General features: G+C 45.0%; 2 protein-coding genes across 7 annotated transcripts in view; one reads left to right on the forward strand and one right to left on the reverse strand.

Moving 5' to 3' along the window:
- Nucleotides 1–1,391: 1,391 nt before the first annotated feature.
- On the reverse strand, nucleotides 1,392–10,618 carry LOC135199349 (transmembrane protease serine 6-like). Its single transcript, XM_064227300.1, has 9 exons — nucleotides 10,307–10,618; nucleotides 8,897–9,060; nucleotides 8,004–8,091; nucleotides 5,348–5,549; nucleotides 4,758–5,023; nucleotides 3,451–3,585; nucleotides 2,859–3,083; nucleotides 2,130–2,238; nucleotides 1,392–1,752 (listed from the first exon to the last, which is right to left on the reverse strand). Exons 1-9 carry the CDS (start codon nucleotides 10,580–10,582, stop codon nucleotides 1,589–1,591), a joined length of 1,629 nt encoding a protein of 542 aa, XP_064083370.1. The 5' UTR covers nucleotides 10,583–10,618; the 3' UTR covers nucleotides 1,392–1,588.
- A 1,805-nt stretch (nucleotides 10,619–12,423) lies between these two features.
- LOC135199350 (coiled-coil domain-containing protein 102A-like) overlaps nucleotides 12,424–22,513 on the forward strand; it is an 82,314-nt gene continuing 72,224 nt past the window's right edge. For 2 of the 6 annotated variants that reach the window (XM_064227301.1, XM_064227306.1), the window contains exon 1: nucleotides 12,516–12,792. In XM_064227301.1, the coding sequence (XP_064083371.1) occupies nucleotides 12,724–12,792 (69 nt within the window). In that variant the 5' untranslated portion in view covers nucleotides 12,516–12,723. The other 4 variants (XM_064227303.1, XM_064227308.1, XM_064227305.1 and 1 more) reach the window with 4 other exon arrangements.

Below are 22,513 nucleotides of genomic sequence, written 5' to 3' on the forward strand. Positions count from 1 at the left end.
AGAAATAAATAAAAATAAATGAATAAATAAATAAAAATAAATAAATAAATAAATATAAATAAATAAATAATATTCACTGTCATAGGGGCTGGTAGTACTACACGGAAAGATACCATTTGCACCTAACATGGCGTTCAGAGTTTTTCGAATTTAAAACTAACGTTGTACATTTGTCTTTGTTTACTTATATAAGCTTTGTACTACAGTACAAAGGCAAAAGTACAAGTTGTACTTTCGTAAAGCTCGAAAACTTTCCTAATTCAGTTCCTCATCCATGTTGGCGTGTTCAAGACCATTACCAAACACAGTTACGGGCACAATAGCTACAATGCATTTTGTATGTTTACTTGCAAAGCTTTCCCCTTGTTTTCGCTTACTCTGGGAGTAAGCCCACAAACTACTTTGTTGCTGTTGGGGGTAGGAAAGGCCTATGGAAGAGCCTAAAAGGGTCTGAAGAAGGTATTTCGCGTTAAATTCAAGATACAGGAATTTTAGAAGAGGTGTCGTTGGTGAAACAGCACTATATTTGACCGTAGACTTTAGCACGTTTTAATTTACGTTAAGAGTTAGGACTATAATGTCTAGCTACAACTTATGCATGGGGGGGGGGGGGGAATCTTGCATGAGTCCGGAGTAAGCTGGAGGTCAGATCACCCTTGTTTTTGTAATATAATTTTAATCGCCTTTATGTTTACTTTAAAGTGCTTAAAAGATTTCATTTTAATTCTTGTCATTACACTTTCCTGCGACAATTAGAGATGTTTGTAAAGTAGACATTACGCAATATTGTCAGTAAATTTCTACTTTACTTATACAAAGTCCCCCCCAACCCCCACACCCCCTTTTGTTTCTTTATCTTGTCATCTGAGGCAGAGCCATGCTGTTTCTTAGCTTTGACATCCAACGCTTTCCAGGTCAACAACATTCTTAATTTGGAATGACAATAAACATTAGATTCTTCTTCTTCTTACTTTGGTAGACTTGATTTATGGTCTTGGATCGTGGAGTTAACCCCAGCTATGTTTGTTTGTTTGTATGGTGTTTTTACGTTGCATGGAACCAGTATGGTTATTCAGCAACAGGACCAACGGCTTTATACGTGACCTCCGAACCACGTCGAGAGTGAACTTCTGTCATCAGAAATACACATCTCTCACACGTCAGTGGAATGCCTGAGAATCGAACTCGCTGCCACGGAGGTGGCACGCCAACATCATACCGACCACGCCACTGAGGCGCTTCACCCCAGCTATGGATGTCACTGGAGAAACATATCCCTGTCAGTCAGTCTCTATTCCAGTGTGTCTTTACAACCGCACTGTTTTCACTTTAACCAAAAAGAAGCAGCTCTGGATTTGATACGAAACCGAGAATGGAAATAATAATCACCCTGAATTTTAGCTCTTTTATTTGGCAAAATGGCTGGCTTTTCAAAGATGACGGTCAAATGGTTATTTCATCAACAACATATGATTTAAATCCTAAATATTTCTAGTCGTAATTCGTGTGGCTCAAGACGTCTTCTTCTTCTTCTTCTTCTTCTTCTTCTTCTTCTTTCTCTTCTTCTTCTTCTTCCCAAAAGGGAAACTTAAGAATGGTCTCTCATGATCTTCTTGATCCACTTCAGGTAATTCCTGACCTTGGTGTAGACGCCAAATTTGCCCTGTTCTCCGCACCCCTCCCCGAAGCTGGTGACGCCGTGGATGGTCCAGGCGCCCTTGTCGTCACAGACCAGCGGCCCTCCAGAGTCACCTGCAGAGGAAGTTTTATAATTGGTTTCAGCCATTCAGGTCTCAAGACACAGAAAACAGTGAGTTGGAGTGTGGTTGAACAGGATAGAATAGAATACAGAGTTTAGGACTAAGTCCAAGTGCCGGGACCTGTGAAGTCTAAACTTAGTGCTGGAAGGGAAATCGTCAGAAAGAAGGGTTTGAAAGGTGAAGGTACATATGGTATATATATATTATATATATATATAAATATAATATATATATTATTACTATCTATATATATATATATATATATATATATATATATAGATATATATATATATATATTATTATATAATATATATTATATATATATATATATATATATATATACAGTGTAATCCATATTTGCAGACTTACCTGCACAGGTGTCAGCGCTTCCTTTCTTAAATCCGGCGCAGAACTGATTTCTGGTGATCGGGTGATCGGGGTAAGCGTCGATGCAGGCAGCTTTCGTCACGATGGGGACCTGGAAAGGGGGTGCGAACATTAGACGCTTTCCAACTTCCATTCTCTCCTCGAGACCAGGCCATCTCAACGCAATGTAGCCCGTCTTGTTTTTATCTGTGTTAGCCAGCATTTTCTGCCTTTCGAATCTTTGTGACTTCACATGTTCTTTGAAAGCATTTCATTGCATTTAGTTTATTATGTTTTAATTGAATGTTCTTACAGAAACTCTCAAGACCTTTTGCCATTCTCTGTTGCTTCTCTTCGCCATCATTGCCAGCTAGCCTGTGTCATCAGCAAGTATCCTCACTCTTATCCTCACTATTATCCCATACAAACTTCACACTCACCACATATGCTTGTTAATTCTGTGCATAGGCATACTAGAGCAAGAACTTATTTTTGCATCTGTCAAACCCGTACTAGTAGTAGTAATCGCGGGGATTTGCCTTTAAAACAGCTCCCGCGCTCGTCTATTTTGTGCCTCTGGTTGTGCTCGTACTTCTCTTCTTCTTTGTCTTAAGCTTTACCTGTTTCTATATAGGGTCGCTGCTTCCTCACACATGCAATCTTCTCTCCGCAACATCATTATTCTTGAACATCATTCTTGAACCCCCTTCCGGTTTCACTCACACTACTCACCCTGACATACTTGAGCACATCGGAACCGAAGATGTGCGTCTCCTTCTCTTTCCCCCATCCCGTAACTGCACATTTACTGCGCACTGGGGGTACAGTGTCTGGTCCGGGTAAACAAGCTGGCTGGATGTACTTGTTGTAAGTGACCGGTCGGGGTAACTTCAGGAGACCGATGTCGTGGGTGATAGTTCCCTCATCGAAGTCGGGGTGGCCGAACGACCTCTCGACCTGTGGAAGTAGAGAGAAGAGTCGGTCTAACTTAGATCATAATTATTTCTCTAACAGAAAACGATTGAGATTGTGTTGTAAGTCCTTCTGCACTTTTTCTGTCTGCCCTCAGATTTAAAAAAACTGCTAAGGGTAGAGGGCTTCAAATTGGTACGTTGATCATCCACCCTCCAATCATCAAACATACTAAATTGCAGCCCTCTAGGCTCTTCAGTAAAGGCCACCACGGTGCTATGGTTAAGATAAATCTGCTTTCGGAGGCCTTGATTATACATTGTAGTGGTGCCTGTTGCTTAGCGCAAGTGATGAGGACCTTGGTGAAGGTCGAAAGCGTTAGGTAAGATAGTGGCACCATGTTGTTCCTTACCCTCATCTCGACTTCAGTCTTGTCCTTGGAGTAAAGGTGGTGTTCCCCCAGTCTGACGTAGAGCCGCTTCCTCAGGCAGTGGGCTGCAGTCATCACCCACTGAGGAGCGATGAGCGTCCCTCCGCAGAAGGTTTCCTGGAGAGAGAAAACTCGTGTTGCAGAACTGTCAGAAGTCCAGGAGGTTTCCTAGACTAAGCAAATGTGTTATTAATCTATAAGAAGTCCAGAGGGTTTTGTGGATTGAGAAAAATTTTAACAAATCTTTCAGTGGTCCAGAAGGTTTCCTGGACTGTAAAGTCTGTTATAAGTCTGTCAGAAGTCCAGAAGGGTTCCTGGATTGATAAAATCTCTGTTACAGATCTGTCATCCAAAAGTTCAGATGGTTCCTGGACTGATAAAGTCAGTTATAAGTCTGTCAGAAGTCCAGAAGGGTTCCTGGATTCATAAAATCTGTGTTACAGATCCGTTAGCATTCCAGAAGGTTGTCTGGATTGATAGAATCTGCATTACAAATCCTCCAGAAATCCAGAAGGTTTCCTGGACTGATAAAGTCTGTTATAAGTCCGTCAGAAGTCCAGAAGGGTATACCTAGATTGATGAAATCTGTTACAGATCTGTCAGCAGTCCAGAAGGCTTCAAGGATTGATAAAGTCTGAGTTATAAATCTTCCAGAAGTTCAGAAGGTTCCTGGACTGATAAAATCTGCGTTACAGATTTCTTTCAGAAGTCCAGAATGTTTCTTGAACTAAGGAAATCTTTGTTACAAAGCTGTAAGAAGTCTAAAAAGTTTCCAGGACGGATGAAATTTGTGCTACAAATTTCTGTCATAAGTCTAAAATGTTTTCTGGAATGATGAAAATCTATTTTACAAATCTTCCAGGAGTCCAGAAGGTTTTCTAGGCAGAAAATCCGTGCTACAAATGTTAGACATCCAGTTGACGAACCTGGAACTCAAAAATAAAATAAGGTAAAGAGCTGAGGTTTGGAATACATGATAAAGAATTATCTCGAAAGTGCAGCTAAACTTGAGGCTGTGCTGTTAAATGATTAGGCATCTCTGTTTGGTTTGGCAGAGTTCAGAGGTCCACGTCTGGCATCTTAGCCACATCAAAAAGCAACCTAAACCAAGCAACCAACATGTCTAAAAGCAAATTTAAATAAATGAATGATAACATATTTGATAAAACATGGAAGGTTTTGTCTTCCTGTTCCATTTTCTTTGGAGGAGCTGATTCCTACACTGAGAGAGAGAGAGAGAGAGAGAGAGAGAGAGAGAGAGAGAGAATATGGCACTTCTTATCTCATACCTTGAACCTGTTCATGACAGCCACTTGCCACGGCCAGGCGCCTTTGACCGCTATGCGACCGCCCAGGATTCGGAGTTTGTCCGATGTCTTGACTCGCCTGATGCCACATCCTTCGAAGGGCACTTCGTCAGCATCTCCTGGAGTACGGTCCCCATCGTCCTCCTCCTCCTCCTCCTCTTCCTCTTCGTACTCATAGTCATTGGCGTCAGGTCCCGGTTGGGCTTCGTCCGTGTCGCCGGTGTTGCCGAGTAGGTAATCCACCCAGCCTCCATTGAAAACAAGCGATATCGTTTGGTTAGATTCATTGTCAGGACAGTTTGTTGTGGTTATTGTTTTGCATAAATAGTGACCTAGACCGAGTGACGATACTGTTGCATAAATGGTGACTTTTAGACTGAGTGACGATGCTTTTGAATAAATGATGACCTAGACCGAGTGACGATATTTTTGCATACATAGTGACTTAGACCGAGTGAAGATGCACGAGTGGAAGAAACTCGTGGTGTAAAACATCCCCATTATAAGTCTAAAGCAACTTCAGTGAAAGAAAAAAAATCAATTAATCCAGTAATCTCTTCGACTCATCTCACCGTAATCGTAATAATCGCCGTATGTATTCTCCTCAGCGTCCGGGTAAAGGACGGACTCGTAATCGTCGTCCTCGGCAAAGTCGTACTCCTCCGGAACATAGGCATCGTCCACGGCTGCGGCGTCTGCATCAGCCTCTTCGTCTACGTCCTCTGGAGTGTACTCCACGATGACATACCCTTCGCTCTCTAGGAAGCTGTTTACCTTAAGGGAAATTCAAAGCAATATATATATATACTATATTAAGCAAATACCACAGAAAAATGATAGGCAGCAGGTATAGTAATCTGCCTGTTATTTTCCTGTGGTATTCGCTTACTAACAACTCATTAGCATCTACTGTGATTTTTTTAGCAATATATATATATATATATTATATCTATATATATATATATAATATATATATATATATATATATATATATATATAGTGAAGAAGTGCCCAGTTTCTGGTTATCACCTTACATTCATTAACTGTTACCTCACAACAGCCCAGACACCTGAATCCTCATCACAGGTACAAACGACTGAATACTCATAAAGGCAGCAGTGATCCCTTAACAACTTACCAGTATTGCAGAAAATCAGACTAAGTTCATCAAAACAGGTGTGAGGTAATCTTGTAAGTAATTAAATTAATCAAAGGGCATCACTCCATCAATAACTTTAAAGTCTAAGTATTTCCCTGATTTCAGAAGTCTAAGTACTTCCCTGGTTCTAACTTAATTCAAGTAAATTGAAGGAAAACAGCTCAATTACCACTCTATGTCTCTACCTACCATAAACATAATCATACAAATACTGGTGTAACAAGAAAACAGTTATAAAAAAAAAATTTTAAATACAAAAATTTATTATTGAACTCAAAATTATAAGTGAAATTCACAATATCAGGGAAAATTACTGTTACTTGAAAACAAAGCAATGTTTAATAAAATCTTGAATTAATTAAGTAAAATTAAATCAAAATTAATTTATTACAAAATTCAAGAAAATCAATTCAATCAAAATTCAAAAGTTGTTGGGGAATAATTAACATTTGGAAATTAATTCAAAGTTCTAAAAAATAATAAAACTTGAAAAGAATTCTAAGTAAATGCAAATCAATTCGCAAGTGTTAAATTCAATTAAATGTGCAACGATTAAGTAATGAAAATAACTAAGTTTCATTAAATTGTGAATGCAAATGAAAACACCGAAAGATGTGGAAATACCAAAATTGTAGAAAGTATTAATCACAAAGAATATAAAATAAAAACACACACTTCAATGAGAAAATGGAATAATGCAAAAGAAATCACTTCAATGAAAACAAACAACAAAAACCCAAAAATTTGCAATGGGTAAAATCAAAATTGTTCTTGCAAACCACTGTAAATATTAGTTTGTAACTAATAAAAATAAAACACTTTACCTTGGTACCAATTTTTTCTTTCTGCTGCAGCTTGTTAACAAATTCACCAATTCACAATATTACACTTGTACAATGTTTGTTCAGGTTCCACAAAAAGCACTAAATAATACTAAATAACTCTAAGAAATATCAAATATGAAATTTATATAAGTGACCAACAATTACGTACACTAAAGTCTTTACGTTAATATTAAATCGAGAGAGGAGAGAGAGAGAGAGAGAGAGAGAGAGAGAGAGAGAGAGATCTCTGAACGCTATGAGGATTTAAGTCTGAATGAAACTCTCTTCCTTACGGAAACTGGACAGTGAATATCACACAAAACGTTTTGGGCATGCGAAAGATGATGCAATCCTTCTAGAAGCTTCTAATATGACGTAACTTTACAGAAAAATCGTGAAATCTGCACATGGTTTTGGCAAAGATGTACGCGTATGAAACCAGTCATGTCATGTACGTAGTATGCTCAACAAAGACACGTATTCGATCGAGACAGAAATCCCTTATCAAACGCGATGACAGGTTAGGAAAACAAACGGAGATCTCGAGTTCCTCTCAAACTCGAGGCGATGATAAGTTGCCAAAACAATTTCTATCTTGGAACGGACAACGTTAATCTCTCTCTCTTTTCATTCTGCATTATATATTCTTTTACTATGCTATGCAAAATCTGAACATACATTTTAAGACATCCTATAATTCTAAGCTAGCTAAGAATCTGAAAAAATTTTGCAAAACTCTTTATATAACATTTTCATACAGTCTAGGAGAAGATATATATGATATATATATTATATATATATATATATATATATATATATATAATATATATATAATATATATCTATACACTTGTTCCCCAAAACTTTTTGTCCTTCCCAAGGATGGAAAAATTCCAAGCAAGTATGTTTGTATTTCTGGATGAGGCTCCTATTCATACACCATCTTGAATAAATGGGCATGGACAACATGGATGACTATAATTATTCATTGTTTAGGTTAATGAGCATACAGTGGGTTATTCATACAGTATACCTACCCACCAGTCCTCAACTGGGAGTTGAATTTGAGACCTTTAGTACCCTTGGCAGGACAGAACCCAACCGGTCAGACCACCACAGGACCCACTGACAAACAAACAAACAGACCCAAACGCAAATGCACCTACGAACAAACACACAAACTTAAACATACAATTCTCCCGTTGCGAAGAACAGTCACAAGTCTAACCCATAGATGCAGACTTACCTCCTTTTCACATTTAGACCCGGGCGCGTAGCAGAAGGCCTCCTCCGACAGCAGTTCAGTGCCACACAGGCTCCTGTAGACACACTCCCTTTGGAGAAACGTAGAAGGTAAAATTGAGTCTTTGGAAAAGTAAATCGTCTTAGATGTCCTAAAGAGTTAATGTGGCAAACAGGAATCCGCATCTCAAAGTAAACAAAGATCTTTATCATTCTTTAGACCTATAATTAATAGTTTTCTGTCACTCTGTAGACCCATGAGTACTTTTATCTGATTTTTCTCCTCTTCTATTGAACTTTATGATTATTTTGGCCCCACTTCCCCGTTTCATAGACAATTACCTACTGCTACTAGAAGTAGTACTGGTAGTAGTAGTAAGGATTTATGTATGGAACGGCCCCATGTATTCATGGAAGGTTCCAAGGGAGGAGGAATTATACAGATAATATTAATGGGCGAATTAAGTGGAAAGTAACAGGAGATGACAAGTTCATTGTAATAAGACTGGGAAGGAATTGAGATAAAAACGTTTTGTTGTGAAATAGTTTTTGTATCAATTTTGACCGATTTTGGCACCATTATAATTTTGACCAATTAACACAGTTACGCGCACACTGAATTGCTCCTTACTTTACCTGTATATATTTTCTCAATTCTTCTTTTAAGTAAAGTTGTCTTTGAAGAAATGATTGCAGAATTATCTCTCTCTCTCTCTCTCTCTCTCTCTCTCTCTCTCTCTCTCTCTCTCTCTCTCTCTCTCTCTCTCTCTCTCTCTCTCTCTAAGTTATGTTCAGGAATTTGTATTTTTTCTGATAAAAATTCAACCATTTTTGGCACTTCAGTCAAGTCCCCTATTTGAGAATAGAAAATCTCTCTCTCTCTCTCTCTCTCTCTACCTGTGCCGAGAGGTCTTGCAACTCCTAGTGCACCTGCCCCAAGGTACGTCTTCTTCGTACAAGAGATCAGCCAGCATCAGGTCCGTGGGATCGGCCTCCTCATCCTCCACCGTGATGATCACAACTGGCTCCCCTTCAGCGTTGACGCTCCGCGAATTCTCGGCCTTTTTAGGGGTAGGAAAGGAAGAAGTAGAATAAGATGATGATGGACATTGTTTTGTTCTGATAAAAAAAAAGAAGAAGAAGAAGGTTTGGTGAGGTATGTATCGGCTCTTCCTCGAGATCGGTCTAATGAGCCGAAGATTGTATAGTAATGGTTTGTATGGAGACGAACGGAATACCTAGACAGGGTAGAAAACTGCTTAAATAACCACCACTTCTTCATCAAATAAATAATTAAATAAACAGACAAAAGTAAAACACAACAACGAGTTGAATCTGTTTACAAGGCCACAAGATGTACGATAATTTCCCTCAATGACTAATCCAAACGAGCAAATAGATAGATGCCACTATCATAGTTATCTCTCGACTTCTTGATAAAAGCATACTCGAACGCTTAATTCTCAGTTGCTAAGTATATGATCAGCGTGTATACTGATAAGTATGATTAGCTTGTAATAACAGCCATTACTCATTTATGGGAGAAATTTATTATAATTTTTCTTCATTGCAATTCTCCTGGAAAACACCGTCGTCGTTCCGTTGCAATGATCGCCAGAGTTCTCGCGAGCCAACTACATTCGCGTTTCTTCTTCTTCTCTTTGGTTGTCTTATTTCTTTGATGGCATAGAACTTAGGGAAAGGGAAAGGAGAGGAAAATGACGTTCTCTTTCAAGCGTTGATGGGATGCGAAAATTAATTAAGAAGAAGAAAGTTGAATTAAATTATTTTTTTCATGATTTAAGGGGTTCGTTTCGTTTTTTATTATCAGCGTCAGTTTCGTTCATTTGTCTAACTGTCGGGAACAAACATGGAATCTTTAAGAATGTGTGTTTAGCTTTAATCATTATTATCATTATTATTTACAATAATATCCTCAGAATTCCAAGAAACCAATATAAAAGATTACTAACGATCTCGCTGAGAAACCATCTTCAAAGCCAACGGGCTAATTCTATAGACCGAGCTCAAAGTAAAGTTCGTTTTCGAAAACTAAGACAAAACAAAGAAGGGGCAAAAAGACCAGATGAACAAGTTCAACGAACAAATACACTTAGGAACCAGATAAACAAACAAGTAAACATATCCTAAACAAAAACAGTATAGAAATGTAAGAAAAATAGAGAGAAATGAAGGCAGTCAAGCAAATCTGTTCCAGCAATGGAGGGTTGTTGCTAATTCCCATCGACACTCAAAGAAGAAGGGGGATAATGATTATAAGAAAGGCCGAATCCTCTATCTATCTACCTGATCGCCATCACCATCGAACCCATCGTCCAGAATATCCAATACGTCCACCATGAAGTCCCTGATGGCGTCTATCTCCCCAGGGAGGAGCCCCACATCCGTGAAATCTTCTTCGGAGGGGTCACCAAATTCGTCATCTCCCTCGTCTCTGTAGTTATAGTACTCGACATAGCGCTTAGCTCTCTTCGCTTGCTTGGTCATGGAGAGGCAACATGGCAGCAGGAGAAGGCAGAGGAAGAACAGGAGAGAAATAAACGTAAATGCCCGAGCGGACATCTCGAATGGTGGCTATATATCGACTGGTACTAGACTATAAACTTATCACGAGCCATCGTTGCTTATCAGCCTTAGGGTCAAAAGTTTAATAAGACGGGAGGAATTATATAGCTCTTGTTTTCTATGATTGCGAATGCTCTTAATATATATATATATATATATATATATATATATATATATATATATATATATGTATGTATGTATATATAATATATATATATATATATATATATATATAAATATAAAATATATATATATATATATATATATATATATATATTATATATATTATATATATGCTTAAAAATCACAGTAGATTGCACGTGACTTCATAAATAAGCGAATTCCACAGGAAAATGATAGTCAGAAATCCAAGCGTTTTCGTCTTTACTCAGACATTGTCAAAGAGTTAACTCCTTGACAATGTCTGAGTAAAGACGAAAACGCTTGGATTTCTGACTATCATTTTCCTGTGGAATTCGCTTTTATATATATATATATATATATATATAATATATATATATATATATATATATATATATATAGGAATAAAGTTCATTTGAAAGTTTTTTCCTTTATATTCAGACCCACTTTTCCAATAATGGTCCTTGAATATTTCAACAGAGAAGCCATTTGTTCTACAAAAACCTGCCTTTATTTTGTTTTTCATTTACAAAAAAAATGAATATAGAATTATCAAAAGGCTTCAGAAACTCCTCGCTTGGATTTGAAAAGCAAGGAACACAAGGAAATGTAGCTGAATTGCAATTGAATTAAGTGCAACATAATAAATACACCCAACCATGATAGCAATATAACCTCGAGATCATCCTTGCAGGTATAATTCCCTCTGTATTACGCAATTCTAACTTAGATACAGATCCGTCGATACGATAATATGATTCTTATGACGATATGATATGATTCTTGTGACGATAATATCATTTCATTTGACGGTCATATATATATATATATATATATATATATATTATATATATATATATATATATATATAATACGATAACATTAAAAGTATTAAAACGCCGGGCGTATATATTCAGATACGAGAACATCTAAGCAACAGTCAGTCTGTCTCCGTCGAAGTAGTAATGTTGAGAGAACATGACGCCCGCTGCTGCTACCTGCTGGACCCTTCACATTCCTGGAGTATATATCCCTCCTAATTATCCCACCCCAAACCCCCGCCCACACCCACGCCCCTGGGGGAGGTCCACGGTTACCGCCCCCTCTAGCTCTCCCACAGTTGCGGAATGCAACGATGAACACAAACCCCCCATTTCCCCCCTACATTGTCGATTCCGCTTTCATTCATGATTGATTCAAGAAGAAGAAGATGGTGATAGAAACTATGAATGGAATACGATCCACGACGACTTCGGGAATCGGGAATCCTTGCAGTAATAAGACGGGAATGACGAGGAGGAAGAGGACGAGTCCAGGACTGGCTCACCTGGCCTCACGTAACCCTTGAGGGATGAACGAAGTTGTGTGACCGGGGCAGGAAATTCGCCCTATTTCTGGGTATTTCCCGGGCATAAACGTATTTGATGATGGCAATGATTAAAGAGCGTCCACTTTCCGAGTATATTTACGAACGACGGTGTTCTCGTGGCCCGGGGCACTGAGAAATGAGAGGCGAAAATGCCCCCATACTGTCGACACCACCAATAGATGGCAGGGTACCGCGGCGGTGCCAAATCGCCGCCGACTTGAAATGAGAATAAATTTAGGTAAATTATTAATTTAAATAAGACAGAACCCCATGATTATGACTTACAATGAAATATAAAATATAAATTGACGCGTCTCTGCCATAAAAAAACAACGACGAAACGAACTGGCGAATTGTGGCAGGAGACGTGGCACCGGTGTGATTGTTGTGAATAAGATGCGATGACAGGGAATGGTGAGTTCCGACTGTCTTTTTTGGACATTTACGCCCCTATTAAGTGACTGGAACCAATTCTGGAATGGCGTGAAGCGCAGATCGTCCGGATTTCGTGGGAACCGTGTCGAATCCAGCCGTCGTTTAGGGGAGAAGAGGCGAGACTGGAATGCCACAGTGTGCGTGACCTGTCCTGGGAGCCTGTGTGGGAATCGAGCGTATACCTAGACCTGGAATGGACCCTCATTCCAAAGGGATTCCCGAGGTTTCGGAGCAGGGTCCAAGGAGCATTTCGAAGGGCGTGGTAGGTCAGGGTCAGTCGCGTCGTCGGCGGGAGGTGACAGGGCGAATCGAGCGAGTTGGCGAGGGGGTTACCTAAGCTGCCCCCTCGCCTGGGGCATTTCCAGTTTATTTAATACGACGGTGCCATGGACGCCCTATGATACCCCCCGCCCCCTGGGTCGGGTTTGCCCCTTGAGATTAAAGCTGGTAGAGACCTCACCCACCTTTTAATTCGCAGACTTGACTGCGTATGATATTCCTCCTTTAGCTGTTAAACTTTACGTCAGGTAGGGTCAAATACTGGATGGCCACCTGACGGCTGCCTCTACTGTAGCGTGACCTCCTTCCCAAAAAAGTACTTTTAATACGTCCTGTAACCCAGGATAGATGTTAGTCAAGAGCCAGCATCCGTCGAAGCAACATTTCCAGACCTCTACCTTCCTCTCGTAGTAGGGTAAAATACTGAATGGCCGCCTGGCCTCTAAGGTAAACAACCGCGGACGATCCATCGTCATCGCGCTGGCCAGGCCTTAATCACTCTATATTTAATTGGTGAAACAAGAATACAATTACAACTTTAAGCATACCATTCAAAAGATTGAAGTTTTGTCAACATAATGTGATATATGAAAGCCCCATACGAACTAAAATAAGCTCTTCGTCAAATATGTTTTCAAAGCAGTTTTGAAATCCAATATGGCGGCAATCGTGTGGCTGGCCGGTCTAACCACAGACAATCCATCATCTTTCCCAGCCTTCCCAGCACTCATTTGAAGAATGTTAGCGTATATATGTAACGTTTATTGATCTTACTCAAGATTGCAGTTGTAATCAGCATAATAAAACAACATTTTGTTACCTATATTAGTAAAAGTACTTTTTCAGGAAGGCGGTCACCTTACGGTAAAGGCCAGACGGCCATTCGGAACCTGGCAGCGCAACTTAAGTGAAGTTTTACCCTCCTAGCTACCTCTGGCCAGTCTGACAGGGTGATGTGGGCAAAATCTTTCATGAATATTGGATGTAGCTTGGCCCCCCACAGGAAAGTCAGTGTCAGTAGTGCACCTTACATGATGTACAGTAGGCATTATGGAAAGGGTGTTTGCAACGTCCTTTCGACCCCTATCTGCACCTACAGTTTAGCCTTTTACTTTACCTCCTTGCATTCCTCCTTTCTTCAGTCTTACTGTCCAACCACTGTAACTCCCCTTTTCACTGTTTTAAGTGCTGAATGGCTGAAAGTGCTTGATTGCTTCACTTGATGGCCTAAACTTCATAAATCTAACCAATCGATCTAACCTAGGCTATTGTGAAGAGCCTAGCCTTCCATTGGTGACCCTGTAGGTGAGAGTCGTAGTGGCCTTGACATGTATGTAATATTTGCTATTCATCTTTGAAATTAGAAATAAGTAGCCTATTTGATTTTTGGCGGGGCCGGGGGGGGGGTGGTGGGGGGAGAATGTATTGAATTAGGAGTCTGATGATCTCACGAACAACTTTTTGTTCGATACGTAATACAAACCCCTCGGTCCTTTAACAATAGGAAGTAGCTAGCGGCAGCTGGAACGGTTCGTAAGCTTCGAACAAGGGGAGAACGGTAGTTAACTGCTTGTCCGATCGTCGCGCGCCACGCGCGACTGGGAGGTAAACAAATCACTTTTGCTTTCGGCCGTGTGTGGGAAGGACGTGTTCGTCATCGCTCTCCCGCTTTGTCGTTTGCTTTGAGTTTGAGTATTTGTCCCTCTCTTTCTGTATAAATCAGAGTGACCTGTAAGTACTTGTACATTTCTTTATTGATCTTGCAATGAGTGAGAAGAAATGGAGATATCACCGCGCCCTCCAGTCGCCCGTAGAGTGTGTCCCGGGCTGGAGGGGCGTAGATGTGGGGTGTTTTAGATCATTTGTTGATGTGGACTCACGAGGTTTTGTACTCGTGGTCGGGGGGCGAGAGTGCTCCCGCAACGAGCCCTGTGTCACATGTATGAATTGGTCCGAGGCGCAGTGGGTGCTGTACGAGGGCAGGAAGAGACTTAGGCCGCCCAAGAAGTCATCGGAAAGTCCAGTGACTCCTTTGGTAACGGACACTTCGTCCTCTTTCCTGCCCCCCGGCCAGCCCCCACGTTTCGCGCCTTCCCCTGCGGGGGGGGTAGCGGAGTCCTTCTCCTCTCTCGATCCGTCGAGTGTGGATGAGGGCGCCCGCTACCCGGACGTACAGCTGTACTCGGGTCTCCGTCCGCTTCTGGGGGGGGTTGGGGGCTTCTCCCCCCCAGGCGTGAGGAACCCCTCTGACTAACCCGACTGTTGCTTCCGCAGGTGTGCCATCAGCGAAGGACGACCTGGGACAGGTGTGGGAGTCGCTGGGACTGCAGGGAGTGCCCAGCATCCAAGGGTTGATTCAGCGGTTGGCGGGGTCGGCAGTGGTCACTCATGGTGCGGTGACCCACGACTACTTACCACAGTAACGACACCAGCATATGAGATGCCACCGCATCTGGTGTATACGCCTCATATAATGTCGGTGACACCCACGGCTGCTATACAAAAACACCAAAAATTACTGCCGTGCCAAAGAGGACGGTGCCACCACCACCTGGATTTTTTCCTTTCCTTTGCCGACCCCCGGACTTCCGCTGCCCAAAGAGTACCCCCCTGGACCTGCCGCCAGTGCCACGGATGACGGTAACTGCCGACAGGACGCCTGCTCTCCCGTGGTACCTGCCGTGCCTGCCGTACCTGTTGCCGTCCCAGCTACTCTTTTCCTTTCAGATCAGGGGCCTGCGTATTCTCTTTCAGATGTTCCTGCCGTTCCTGCTGTTCCCGGACCTGTTCCTGTTGTCCTGCTGTTGGTGGTGCTGTCACAGTCTCAGGTCTTTCCGGACAGGTGCAGTCGGGCCCTGTTGCTTCGGCAACTGCCCCGGCTCCCTCCTGGATGGAGACCTGACGTCTGTCATGCGGAGCCTGGCGAAGAAGAAGAGGAAGAGGAAGAAGGTGTCTTCGTCGTCTTCTTCGTCGTCTGCTGCCTCTCCTTCCCCTTCGACTTCTAAGGCTAAACAGCCGAAGAAGAAGAAGGTTGCCTCCTCCCCCCTAAGAAGACTCCTTCGGGATCTTCTAAGGGCCCGGCTAGCTCAGGCGAGCTGGGAATCTCTTCTGCTGGTCCTCCTGTTCCTTCGGGAACGGGGCCCGTCGCTTCTTCTGCAAAGAAGAAGTCGACGGGGACCAGAGGTGCACCAGCCTCGGCTGGTGCGTCCTCACCTGGTGCTAGCGGTTCTGCCGCTAAACCAGGTTCCGTCTCGGCCGCTTCTCGTTCGCGAGAAGCACCGAGTGGACGCTCTTCCAAAGAGGACCGTCCAGCCAAAGTTTTGACGCCCGAGCTCGCTCGCCGTCAAGACAGCGGCGCGGAGCAGAAGACTGGCGAGAGTCGTGCACACGACTCTCAGCAGGCCAGTGGACGCTCTCGCAGCGATCAACTGGCTGCTCGGGCTGACGTGACGGTCGCTGACCGGCCACGGGTTGAGGCGAGGAAGGAGTCCCCACGGCTGGTACCAGCGGTTTGACGCGCCGAGAGGACGCTGGCCGGTCTCGACACGACAGAGAGCCTAGCAGGTCACCCGTCCGCCGCTCCCGATGGGACCGGGCGGAGACGGTGACCAGCGGCAGCTCGCCTGACGCTAGAGATCGGTCTCGACGTTCTCAGGCCGAGCCAATCGCCCCAGGCGAGCGGCAAGGCTAGGCTACCTGCTGCTCGACCGTCACCGCGGGTTGACGATCAGCAGCAGCCCTCCAACGCACGCTGGTCCTGCCAGCGAGCGAGGGGGGGGGGAGCGTCAGGTCTGCCTCTCCCGTACCTTCAACCTCTCGGGCTATACCGGGAGGAGCGAGGGTACCGAGGAGCGGATCACGAGAGGTGCGCCGCTCGTGACCCAGCTATGACGCCGTACGGCTCAGGCACGGTCTTAGGACCGACCAGAACGTACGCGCAAGTAGTGGAGGCGACCGTCAGGGGTCTGTCGCTGTTCCTCCTTCTGCAAGGAGGAGTATCGAGGGATATGCTCTTGCTGGAGGGACTGGACGGTCCTACTCCACAAGACGCTGTAACGCCTGAGATTACAGAGGAACTTCGCAGAGGTCATTAAGCTGATGCGTCTGCATAATGACCTTGCGGAAGGATCGCCGCTACCACCAGCAGAGCCCACGTCCCGGCTCGAATCATTTTGGGGGTCCCAAGAGGGAGCCCAAAATGATGGTGGGGTTGCCACGATCAGAGCTTTGCGGACTCGGTCCCTTGGATCAGGTGGAGAATCTCGTCTCAGGACGGGAGGACTCGCTAAAATCCGGACGGTCCTCTAAGCTGCTTCCTCCTCCTCTACAGCGGCAGAGGCGATTTTACGTGCCTTCGGAAGACCCGATACTGCCGAAACAGGTTAACCCGGAGTTAGCGAGGCTGACTCCAGGTGTGTCCCTGCAGCAGCAGCTCCTGTCGGAGAACCTATGGTTTCTCGCAGCAGGAGGCACTTGCCCTGGAATCTACCGCTATGGCAGCATTCCAGGCAGTTTTCCTGGTTGGATTTGTGGTCCCTCACAATATCCAAAGTAGCGGCCGGCTCTGGGAGTTCATGCTCTCGAAGACGACGCTTCTTTGCAGGAGACTGTGCCAGTCTGGAGGAAGAGCAATCTCTTACCTCGCCCATCAGACTGCTAACCTGTGGGCCAACTTGGTTCTTCTTCACGTAGGGACGCAGTCCACCTTACCCGAGTGACCAAGGGTGCGGGCGTGAGGCGGCACTCGGGCTACGAATGGACCTCTTAGGAGTTCCCCAGCTCTCTTTCCTGGAGAGATGGTGGACGCTGCGGTGGAACAGCGGCGCACTGACGAGAGTGACCGCTTAGTCCCCCACCGGGCAGTCTCGAAGGTTTCTGGGGCAATCTCGAGTAACTGGCGGCCAAACCAAAGAGCTTGGCTTAGCGCATTCCACGGCGGCGAGAAGACGGTTGCACCGTCCAAACCCGTGTGAAGACTCCGGTTGTTTCAACTTCTGCTAGAGGAGGCCCGCAACCAGCCCTCCTCCCAGCCCTCCTTTACCCCGCCCCGAGGAGGTGCTGGGAAAGAAGTCGAAATGAGGGAGGGAAAACGCTAGGGACGGCGTTCCCCCTCACCTGCTGCCGGAAGTGGGGGGTGCCTAGCGAGCCATTGGGCGACTTGGCGCGCTAAACGCGCCGAGAACTGGATAGTAGACGTCCTTCGGGAGGGATATCTACTACCCTTCGGAGTCTCCGCCCGCCCCCCCTCATCTCCACCCGGTCCATCTATCAGACCTATTGTCCGGGGATCAGCAAAGGCACAAAACGCTCTTCGACAGGAGATCAAGACCATGCTGGCGAAACGAGCTGTAGAAATCGTGGAGGACCAGTCACCGGGCTTTTTACAGCCGCCTCTTCCTAGTGGAGAAGGCATCGGGGGGCTGGCGTCCGGTGATAGACTCTCTCCCCTGAACCGCTTCGTTCGCACGTACGCGGTTCACGATGGAGTCGGTCACGCTCAGTGCTCGACTCGATCAGGGGGAACGATTTCATGCTTTCAGTGGACCTGAAGGACGCGTATTTTCAAATACCCATCCATCAGTCCTCCAGAAAGTACCTCCGCTTCATCTTCGACGGGACGGCTGTACCAATTCAGGGCACTTTGTTTCGGTCTCTCAACCGCCCCACAGGTGTTCACGCGAGTGTTCACTCTGTGTCGGCTGGGCCCATTCGAACGGGATACGTCTTCTGAGGTATCTCGACGATTGGCTAGTCCTGGCGAGCTCCCGCTCGCAGTTGCTACAGGACAGAGATCGACTCCTCAAGTTTTGTCGCGATCTGGGGATCGTGATAAACTACGAGAAGTCCGACCTCGAACCCAAGCAGAAGATGAAGTACCTGGGTATGCTGATAGACACGGTAGCAGGGCAAGTCTTTCTTCCCGCAGACTTGCGTATCAGCAAATTCAGGGAGGCAGCCGGCCGGTTCCTGTCTCGGCAGGAAGCAGGCAGCAGCAATGGCAAGTCGTGATCGGCCATCTGTCGTCACTCGAGAAGTTAGTCCCTCACGGGCGTCTTCACCTGCGGTCCTCTCCAGTGGAGACTAAGGGAGAGTTGGTCTCAGGCCAAGGATCCTCCTTACTTTCCCGTGGCTATCACGGACAAGGTGAGGCAGGACCTAGCCTGGTGGCTCGACGACAAGAACCTCTTAAGAGGAAGTGCCCATACGCACTCCCCCCCCCCCCCCCCCCGAGATGCTTCTGTTCTCAGACGCATCGACCGAGGGATGGGCGCACACCTGGAGGAGTTGCTGACTGCAGGTGTGTGGGACCATCACGAAAAGCACCTTACCATCAATGTCCTGGAACTCAAGGCGGCGTTCAAACGCTCTCCAAGAGTTTCAGGACCGCTTGGTGGGACACTCAGTGGTGTTGATGTGCGACAACACCACAGTAGTGGCATATGTCAACAAGCAGGGGGGGCTAGTGTCTCTTCCGCTCCATCAGTTGACGGTGCAGTGCACGAGTGGGCCACGGCTCACTCGATAGAGCTGTCAGCACGCTACATTCCAGGCAAGAGGAAGTGTAGTTAGCAGACAAGCTCAGCCGTCGGGTGATCAGGTGATAGGGACCGAATGGTCTCTACACCAAGACGTAGCGGAAAGGCTCTTCAACCTGTGGGGGCGACCGTCGTAGACCTGTTCGCCACCCGGCACAACAGAAAACTTCAGGTTTTCTTTTCAGCTGTGGCCGGACCCATGGGCAGCTGCAGAGGACGCTCTCCAACACCCCTGGGACAACCTCTTCGCTTACGCCTTTCCTCCCTTCTGTCTGATTCGGAAAGTGATCAGTCGAGCGCTGGTCACTCCCAATCTCAGAATGATCCTGGTGGCTCCCAAACGGCCACAAGCCGTTTGGTATCCGGACCTGCTGGCTCTTCTTGGCGGACGCACCGAGAGAGCTACCCACTTGGCACAACCTTCTAGCCCAGCCACACGTAGAACGGTACCACCAAGCAGTTCCTAGTCCCTTCAACTTCACGGCTGGCTGTTATCACCATCTCTTGCGAACGAGAGGCTTTTCTCGTAGCGCGCAACAGAGATGGCTGGACACGTCCGACAGTCCTCTGCAGCTGTGTACCAGGGGAAGTGGGCCGTCTTCTGTGGTTGGTGTCGTAGACAGGGTCTGTCTCCTCTCAGAGCCACTCTTCAGCAGGTAGCGGATTTCCTCTGTGTTTCTTCGCCGAGAGAAGCTCCTCTCAGTACCCACAGTTAAGGGATATAGAGCGCCCTGGCCCTCGTCCTAAAACTGAGGGGACTGGACATCTCGAATTCGTTCGAGATATCCTTGCTAATGAGGAGCTTCGAAAGGTCTTGCCCACCCCAGGGAACTCAGGCCCCCTGCGTGGGATGTGACTCTCGTACTTAGGAGTTTGACGTCGAAGACCCTTCGAGCCACTCCGAGAAGTCGTCAGACAGGGATCTGACCCTCAAGACCCTCTTCTTGCTGGCCCTGGCATCGGCGAAGAGAGTAGGGGAACTACTATGGCCTTTCTTATGATGTTAAACATACCAGAGGCTGGGGATCTGTGACGCTCGATTTCGTCCCGAACTCGTAGCTAAGACTCAGAATCCGTCGATCCTTGACGACAGGTTCGAGTCTTTCACGATCCCCTCCTCCTGGACTTCACCGATAACGATGCGGATGAGATGCTGCTTTGTCCTGTGAGGGCGCTACGGCGCTATCTGAAGAGAACTCGACATCTCAGGCCTGAGTGTCGACGCCTCTTCGTTAGCACTGGGGTTACCAAGAAAGAAGTCTCCAAGAACACGCTTTCTTTCTGGCTGCGTGAGGTGATCAGGAGAGCGTACGAAGCTGATGGTAGCGACGACATCCGTACGCTCCGACCGAGAGCCCACGAAGTCAGAGGTATCGGACCCTCCTAGCGTTCCGTAAGAACTTCTCCGTGGCGCAGGTCCTGAAGGCAGGTGTCTGGGCCAACCAGACCACCTTCACGTCCTTCTACCTTCGGGATATTGCCCACAAGTCCTTGGATACTTTTTCCTTGGGACCTGTGGTGGCTGCTCAACACGTTGTGTAAGCTTACCCAGCACCCGAGCAGGCAGAACAGCATCGATTCCTGGTATGACTGGGAGAATGAATGCGTGAATGAGAGAGTGACTGGCTTCTCTTCACCATCTTTTTCTACCTCTACCTGTGGGCAGAGGGATACGGTCGTTACCTTTGCTGGAAGGGAGTCAGATGCATGTAAGCTATTCAACAGAGCTCCATCCTACCTCTTTAACTAGAGATAGGAGTAAATATCCACCACTTTCTCCAACAAGGGGGAGAAAGTGGATGCCGACATGAGACAAACCCATTACTTTACATTTGCTCATGTAAGGAAAAAGTTCTTACAATGCTGGTACAAAGAGATACGCTTGCCTCTCTCGTTAGTACTCGGCCCAGAGGTCTGACCATTGATCCTGCGGTGCACACACCCAGATCAATCGGACAGAGGCTTGGATCCCTCCCTCGCTCTTACGACCAGGGAGGCATTCCAGGGATGACGAACACCAGTCTGTTTCATCAAAAAGACTCAGATTCCTCCCACCAAGAAGTGAGTCTTCCTATTGTTAAAAGGACCGAGGGTTTGTATTACGTATCGGAACAATGCAAATTTGTCGAAAATTGCATTTTTCCTAACTATACAAACCTGAGGTCCTTTACATATAGTAATCCCTCCTCATGCCACCCCTCACTCTCTGCGTATTTTTGCATGGGCCAAAAGCAAAGTGATTTGTTTACCTCCCAGTCGCGCGGCGCGCGACGATCGGACAAGCATTTAACTACCGTTCTCCCCTTGTTCGAAGCTTACGACCGTTCCAGCTGCCGCTAGCTACTTCCTATTGTTAAAGGACCTCAGGTTTGGATAGTTAGGAAAAATGCAATTTTCGACAAATTGTCATATCGCAGAAATATATAATTCGAATAATGTCCAGAATATTGAAAGCAATATTTTGAGTATTTTTGGTGATCTAGCTTTGGGTATACTATGCATTGCATACAGAAGTGTGATCCAGTTGTGAGAGAATTCTTAAGACATAAGATAAAAGTAGAGTTGGAGGACATACAGTTTAACCTTTTAATGGACAGGGTAAAAAATCAATATGCTGCACCCATGGCTAGGGAAACTTAGAGGTCAACCAATTTGAGAAAAAAAAATGTCAATGGAAAGAGAAAGATATGCAAATGTACAAGATGTAAGAAAAAAATTCTGACAAATTTTCCCTGCCTCCCATGAGAAGTTGAAAATGACTATTTGCAATCCCTTTTAGGGCCTCTTTTACAAGACAGTCGTGAGTTTTACCAAGTTATACATATTTTTTCCAATAAATAATTTCATTGCATTTTGTAAAATTTTAATTACAGCTCACACCATATCAACACAGATATGAAATTAAATCAGTGACAAATTCTTAGCGTATTTGTTGCAAGATATTTATGTAAATTTACCGATAACCAAGATACAGTACCTTTTTTGGATTTATACATGCCTTTTGTAAGATTTCTTTGCTCTTTTCTATGCAAAATTCCATTTATAACTGACATACTATCATGAAAGATAAGAATGAAGACCAACAGCAATTTATTTTTATATTTATGAGCAAATTTATAAAAGATGTCATGTGAGAGAGAGAGAGAGGCAGTACATCCTCCCTTGAAG

Source organism: Macrobrachium nipponense, chromosome 25 (assembly GCF_015104395.2).
Source record: "Macrobrachium nipponense isolate FS-2020 chromosome 25, ASM1510439v2, whole genome shotgun sequence".
NCBI lineage: Eukaryota > Metazoa > Arthropoda > Malacostraca > Decapoda > Palaemonidae > Macrobrachium > Macrobrachium nipponense.

Bases quoted from the DNA above. Each gene is read 5' to 3' on its own strand.
- LOC135199349 (XM_064227300.1), bottom strand. From the start codon at position 10,582: ATGTCCGCTCGGGCATTTACGTTTATTTCTCTCCTGTTCTTCCTCTGC. The intron at 2,239-2,858 runs GTGAGTAGTGTG...CCCCCTTTCCAG, and splicing joins ATGTGCTCAAGTATGTCAGG to GTCCCCATCGTGACGAAAGC. The intron at 1,753-2,129 runs GTAAGTCTGCAA...CTTCCTCTGCAG, and splicing joins AAGCGCTGACACCTGTGCAG to GTGACTCTGGAGGGCCGCTG.